The sequence below is a fragment of the Psammomys obesus genome, unplaced genomic scaffold (genome assembly GCF_907164565.1).
Source record: "Psammomys obesus unplaced genomic scaffold, mPsaObe1.curated_primary_1811, whole genome shotgun sequence".
In the NCBI taxonomy this organism is placed as follows: domain Eukaryota; kingdom Metazoa; phylum Chordata; class Mammalia; order Rodentia; family Muridae; genus Psammomys; species Psammomys obesus.
The window spans coordinates 7,167,620-7,175,373 of record NW_026592510.1 but is presented as its reverse complement, the minus strand read 5'-3'; the positions used below and the strand labels follow the sequence as shown (position 1 = coordinate 7,175,373).

Sequence of the window (7,754 nt, the reverse complement as noted above, 5' to 3'; positions counted from 1 at the left end):
AAAAAAAAAAAATAGCAATATAATGACTCCTGATGACATTGCTACTCATAGATCAGTGCCTTGTTCAACCATCCTCAGAGAAGCTTCCTCCTGCTGTACCAGATGGGAGCAAATACAGGGACTCACAACCAGGTAAGGCTGAAATGCTCCTTTAGTGCCCTCTAATCCCACCATATTGCCTGTTGTTAATTTTAATAAATCTCTTGTCTAAAAGATGATTTTGCTCAATGTTTCTGTCTGAACACTCTCTCCTCTTTCTCCCTAAAATCCAGCATACTTATTGAGGGAAGAAAGGATAAAACAAGTGAACTGATTTAGTACATGATGGAAGAAGTGTGGAACAAAGCAAAATCCCTCAAGAATCAATCCCTTGCTTCATGCTCCGCCTATTCTCCACTTCTGCTGGTTCCTTCTATACTTTCAATTGCCACTTGCCATTTGAATGCTTCTAATTCTGTAATTCTCTCTGCACTTCTTTGCCTAGGCCACTTCAACTAATGCCTACCTAGCATCAGCTAATTACTCAGGATTCAGCTCCAATGTGTGGAAAATGTCACTTCATCAGAGGTCTTGTCATAATGGTTGTTTGTCTCTTTTGCACTGAACCAAATAATCAGGAAAGCAAGTAATGTGTCTGTTTTTAGTCGCTATTTTAGGGGTAGGGGGATGACTTTGCAGGCTGAGTTATCTCTTGAATAAATCCACGTATATTCAGAAAGGAATGAACAAGGGTGAGGCTGGTGCGTAGGGAGCTATGAGTTATCAGAGGGGTCTAGGTCTATGTAACAAGTTCCACTGCAGGTTATAATGCATGGTTGGTTGGTTGGTTTTTATAATGATGAGGTTCTCATGGCTAACAATATTAGGTCTCATCAACTTAGACTGTAGCTACCGCACACATCAATCTATTGTTACAGCTACCAGAATGTCTCAGCGGAAGGACTTATGCATGTATGCCTCCAGACTTCAAGATAAGACAGCAGGACAGAACAGGTGGTAGATGAGCCAACTGGTCTAAAATACTGCAACGTTTCTATCAAGCATGACAGAGTAATTTGCACAGCTGGAGGAACCATATGTAAAAGAGGTTTTTGCTATGGGCTTAAGTTTCATTTTTGGTGTTCTGTTTTTAGAAGGGATTGAGAACTTATATTCAAAAGAAGAATGAATAAAATCAGTAAGGCTTTAACTTGAGTCCATCTAGGAAACAAAGTTTCCATTTGCTGTGTTGTCAGGCAGTACTATGATGATGTCAGCAGAACATAGAATGCTGCTGTATGTTTACAATGTGATGACGCTAAATGGAGAAAAACAATGCATAAAACATGTAAGTGTAAGTAAAACACAAAGGGAGTTAGGAGCATATGCTAGATTGGCTTGGTTGGTTTTCTTTTTCTTTCTCTATCTTGCCATATTATTTTTATAAAAAGTTAAAGTACAAAACATTTTAACACAAATAAACATCATTATAAATGAAAACAGAATTAAATTTTTCACCCACTGCATGTTCTCAACCATAAAATATAATGACGACAAATGTGAGTCACTTTAAGAGAATAATTTTTATTATAAAGGTTTTCATGATAAGGTAAGTTGAATGTATATGTGCACTATATATGAATTACGGTTTTTCTTTAGAAAAAAAGAGTTCTTTTGCCTATTGTTTCTGAGCATAATTTTCAACAGTGAGTACACTGGTGATGCTCTAGCCATAAAATATTACTTAATGAAGAGATTTTTGTCAAAAATACTTAAAATAACGAAATAAATCATTTACTTTTATATTTATGGACAACTATGATTTTATAAGACAAGCCTCACACATGGATGGGGGTAGAATACTCAAAAAATGTCAGAATAATTGTTATAACTTGTTCTTAAAAGTATGGGGTGAAAAGTAAACACTGACTCATATATCAGTCTCCCTTCAAACTACAATATATTCCCTATTGTATTGTAAAGTGTGTTTTGTGTCAATATGCACATCATATAGTACAATGTAAAGCTCATAACTAAATTTATAAATGCTTTGATCAAGCGAATGAGTGTCCTTAGAGCAAAAATGACAGATACATCATTACATACATCACATTCCAAGTGATAGCTAGTGATCCTTAATTTTTACATTAGATTGTTTTTCAATCTTTGTGAGTATAACTCATATTTTAAAAAAGCAAAGTCTTTAGTTGAAGATAATCAGCGATTAAGAAAGGGTGAACATGACAAAACAGTAAAGTTTCTATCAAGAATAAATTTAGGAAAGATATAGTGTGATACAGGCAGAAAACACATAACCTAGAAAAAATTGAAAACCATTTCAATAAGGTATTTCCTTCAATTCAATTTTTCTGGACCAACTGTCTGATCTGCATGCTTGGCCTGGGCCTTCTGAGAGGAATAGCATGTTTCTTTGGGGGCAGCCAGTCATTGAGAGTGCTACACTAAAAGGTAATGAGTTCCTCACCTCTGAGTTTTAAATGTCCCCAAAGAATCAGTTATTAAAGTCACTCCTACTTTTCTCTCTTCTTTCCCAAATAAGAATAGACATGGAAAAATAGTCATTTTACATGGGTAACATGATCACTTGAGTGGGATTTTAAGATGTATTAACCTTCATGGCTTTTGCTAAACAAAGGGGACCTTGAAAAAAAAAATACTTTTGAAACAGTGGAGCTTAATCATCACCTCAGCTGTACTTGCTCTGGGGTTTTGTGGTCTATGTAGAAGTATAAAGGCATTAACAGAAACTTAAACCAGCTAGAAGGTGTTCCTAGTTTCCATTGCGCAGGCAAGCCTTTAAAAGGGCCACAAGAACCAAGTGAGTGTAAGATATATTAACAGGGAAGAAAGTCAGTGAGAGAAAGAGACAATAGTGCTGGCACAAGCAGACATTTAAGTTTGCTGGCGCCGGTAAAAGGCGTCCATACCCTGCAGAGATTCATTGTTAGCTTCCGCCTAGGTAGGGACCTCCGACTGAGGGATGACTAATGCTTCGGGCACCTTCTCATGCTATTTGTTAGCACTAGATAGAGTATTAACAGTGCAAAAGGCATGACCGCAACTACTCTAAATTTGTTTGGTGTGAGACAATGTCAAGGAATAAACTTATACTCATTCCTTAACATTAAAGAATATTCAGAAGGCATTCACTTGGTTTTAGAAATAAGCCACTTACGTTAAATCTATTCTGAACGAAATTTGCTGAGACAATGAATGTATCTTGTGAGGCAGCTTATCAATCAGCAGGCCCTCTGAAAGTTGGCTATTCATCAGCGATCGATCAGATTAGCAACTGATCTAATAAGAGGTCTCTATAACCAAGTTTGATCCAGTTAATAGTTGATCTAATTGGTGACTAATCTGACTTGTGATCAATCCCATCTGGTGGCTGAGCCAATCTATGGCTAACCAAATCAATAATTCCCATCAAGCTTATGGTTACTGATTAGGTCAGTGGCTAACTTAATCAGAATTTGACCAATTCACCACATACACAAGAGCAACTTAGGAGATAGATGGGCTGATCTGTTTAATTTCTGTCATCAGCCCCTAATTATCATCTATATCAAATTATGTTGTATGCACTAAGACTGTATGTTTGTTTCATGATGTCCAAATTATAGTTCAGCAAATCTCCTGTTCAAAAAAAAATTTGGAAGTATCTTAATATAGACAGTTATTTCGTTATTTTTTTGTTCCTTAACCATAATTCTTTGGCCAACCTGTGACTGTTTTATAAAAAGATATCTATGGGTATTTTATAGCCTAAGTATAATTTAATGATATTCTATAAACATGACAGCTTTACTTATATAAAACTAAAGACTTCTTAGTCATGTAAAATATTTTATAATATATAGAATAATTATTTTCTGTTATCATAGTCCTATGTCAAATTAAAGCATGTTTCCAAAGATTACTTCAACAAGGTCATTCACCTTTGAAACACTTTATGATTTACAAAGAACTTTCTCATAATGTCATCAATTAAAACGCAACAGTAGCTGCCACTTTAGAGATGTGCTGAGGGTGAGGCTGAGAAACAGGTGTTGGGAGTCATGAACAAGAGTGAAAGCAGGAACAAAGGCCTGTAGTCTTTGTTCAAATTCATATTACAGCGTGACAAATTATGGCCAACTCTTCCTTCTAACAGTCTGACCCTGGATTAAGTATACTTGTTTCCTTATTCCCTAGAAGTGAAGCGTGAGCAAGTGAACGCATGAGTGGTCAGAATTCATCAACCGTCACACTGTTATGTCTCCAAAGTCACCAAATACAAAGCGGGGTCACACTCACAGTCACTTTCCCATCACTGATAATTTTAAAGCTGAGATTGGGCTCCACTTTTCCTCGAATAACATTACTATAAAAATCATCTAACCAAAGCTGTAAGAAAACAGATTAATGTATAGCCATGTAGATAGACTATGTCCTGTAAGATGGTTATCTTTTTCTGTAAGTCTAAAACAGCTGTTCATGTTTTTAAGATGACCATCCGTCATCTCATTTACATACCTGTATGTATAAAAGACATTAACATGGAGTGCAATTCTTGATATATTACTCTTAGGCCAAATGTTATTTTCACGGACTCTTAGAGAAAAAAAATATTTTATTTCTTTTGTGATTGAGGATATTACAGGTTTAGTAATCAAACGTTGGCATGAACTATGGACTTAACACTAAATTTCAATCTGTTTAATCATTTTGCTATTCTATAGGATGTAAAATATCAGTTTGTACTGAGTGAAAGAGGGAAGGACTATGAAGACCACTGTTTTAGTTTTCAATATAACCTATATTTTTGAAATAAAAAGAATCTTGAATATATTAAATCTTTGCCAAAAAGCTTTGGCAAAGCTTTGTTTTATAGCAAGTTATCCTTGAAAAAGAATTAATGTTCATACAAAATTGTAAACACTTAGCATCTAATATCATCAGAAAACATTTTCAGTCTGACAATTACATGTTCCATTGTGAGTGTCTGTATTGGTTGATTGTCACAAAAGAGTTCATGTTGAAAAGAATCACACTAAACAAGCATATTGTATAACAAGTACATTGTTTGCTTAAGTTTTCTTTTAAAGTAAACAGATTCTTACTGCCAAAAGTCCAGATATTTCACCTTGCCCTATTAAAATCATTTTTATCAAGATGAAGTTCCCAAAATGAATCTCACTTACTTTGCTTTCGCTTCTGCATCCTCATAGGCCTTGTTAGAGACATCATCCAGTCCTCCAATCAAATGCTTGAAAGAGCTGTCAAAGAAAGAGCAGAGTGGTCAAGCGGAGTCTCCTGAAGGTTGAAATAATGGCAAGCAGACATTCAGAGTGAAATGATTTAAAGCCGTCTTAATAAGAGCAAATTCAAACAATCTAGAAACATTGCTCAGAAATACATCAGGCTGCAGAATTACCTCTGACTCCGTGATAAACATTACGAGATCAGGGTCTCTTCTATCCGGTCAACCTCTGTACTCCACACCTAATCATATTTATCAACCATGTCTGGCAAAAACAGACATTGAGCCAACTGTGTGGAATAAAATCTAGACTCTGCTAATTGCTAGTTAATTTTGTATCCAACTGTTATAACAACAAAACCAGCCAATAAACGAATGCCTACTCTGTTGGTTAACCAGGATCAATTTTTATTATTTTTAATGCAAACTGTAGAAAGCAAGCAGTAGCTTCATCTCCATTTGAAAGAAAGCAAATAATCATCATTGGCAAAGTAAAAATTATAGAAAAATAAGCTCATTTGAGAACGTGAAAATAAATTGACTTTCTCATGAAGTAGGAAGATTAACCACACAAAGCCAACCAATTCAATATCTACTGTATATCTAGAACTGTCTTTAGAATTATTTTATATACTGAAGTATCGTCTATCATATGCTTAAAATATAAAATGTTATAGAGGTAATACGTCACTGGAGGAAATGGTTCACATGGGCCAGGTCCTTAGCAATATCTAGCCTCTGGTACCTACTTGCTTTCTGTTTGCCTCAACTACCTACTATGATATTCTGCCTATAATTTTTGTTGTGGTTATATTCTCATGAAGCTGGAGCCAGGAAACAGAAACCTAATTTTTTGCTCAAATAATAAAATGTCACGTTTTTTTTTTCTTGTTTTAGGAAATTTTTTTTTCTCACACAATAATCCTGATTATAGTTTTTTCTCCCTCTATGCTTCTCAGTTCTTCCCTCCTCTACTCCCATCTGGATCCACTCCCTTTCTGTCTCCCATGAGAAAACAAACAGGCTTCCGAGGCCACAGCCGGGACAGAAATTGAATAAATTGTAATAAACGATAATAATAATAAGTTAAAATGTAATATAATAAGACAACACAAAAAAGAACAGATCAGAGTTAGACAAAACAAATAGAAAAAAAAGGGTCTAAGAGAAGGCACGAGATCAGATACCCAGTAGTTTGCATACTCAGGAATCTCATAAAAGCACTAAACTGGAAGCCAAAATATATATTCAGAGGATCTGGTACAGACCCATGCAGGCCCTGTGCATGCTGCCTCAGTCTCTGTGAGTTCATACGAGTTTTGAGCTTGTTGATTTAGAGGTCCTTGTTTTCTTTGTGTCCTCCCTCCCCTCTGGCTCTTACACAATTCCTACCCCCTATTCCACTGGGTTCCCTGAGCCCCTGAGTAAAAGATTTGATGAAAACCTCCCATTTTGGGCTGAGCGTTCTAAGGTCTCTCACTGTGCATAAGGTCTGGTTGTGGGTTTCTGTGTTTGTTCCCACCTGCTACAGGAGGAAGCCTCTCGGATGATGGCTGAGTAAGGCACTAACCTATCAGTATAGGAGAATGTCACCAGGAGTAATTTTATTGCTACTTTTTTCTTTGTTTTAAGAACAGTAGTTTTGGGTTTTACCCTATGTCCCTGGGCTGTCTAGTTTTTTTTGAGATGATTTTTTCCAATCCTAAAGTCCAGGCTAGCCTAGAATTTGCTATGCAACAAGAGTTGTCTTGAACTCATGGTCTTTCTTCCACAGCCTTCTGGCTGGTAGGATTAAAAGTGTGTGACACTACCGCCAGCACAACTATTCTTTATAGGATTAATTTTCTTACTTTCTTGTAGAATGTATTGGTCCACACCTAAACTTGGAGAAAAAGTCTAATTTCAGAGAAACTCTAATGTCCATAAATGTCCCAGTGCCGCCTTGTTATTGATTAGAATTATAGTCATTAAATAGTTATGATTCAATATTATTTTAACTGTACTTTATAACATATTTAATTTTATTTTTTAAAAATTTAAATAATATTTTAGCAGCTAATAGGTCATTGTATACACATTTGTCATGGAATATCTATCTCTGTATCTTTGTGTGTGTGTATATATATATGATTGATATATGATATATGATGATATATAATATATAATAATATATAATAATATATATTACATATGTGCAAACATATAGACACATATGTTCAGTGAAACAGGAAGTGTGATAACTGTGAACTCAAATATAAATATTCATATTCTAGATTGTATATTGAGCATACAGAATATTTTTCATGATAAACATTTTGCCTTTAGGCATTTAGGGCCATATATTATTTGTGAATAATTTTTGTTCAAAGGGAAATCTAAGTCAAAAGAATATTGAAACAATTAATAACTAGATCCTGATAAAATAGTAAATCTTTTTTAAACAAAAAGATTATTATATTATATTAATTATATTATATTATATTATATTATATTATATTATATTATATTATAT

The 7,754-nt window shown here is 34.8% G+C and overlaps 1 protein-coding gene across 2 annotated transcripts in view; it reads right to left on the bottom strand.

Moving 5' to 3' along the window:
- Prkg1 (protein kinase cGMP-dependent 1) overlaps nt 1-7,754 on the bottom strand; it is a 1,075,213-nt gene that overhangs the window by 77,522 nt on the left and 989,937 nt on the right. For both annotated transcript variants that reach the window (XM_055613860.1, XM_055613859.1), the window contains exon 9: nt 5,184-5,258. In XM_055613860.1, coding sequence (XP_055469835.1) covers nt 5,184-5,258 — 75 coding nt within the window. The remainder of the gene's footprint in view (nt 1-5,183; nt 5,259-7,754) is intronic.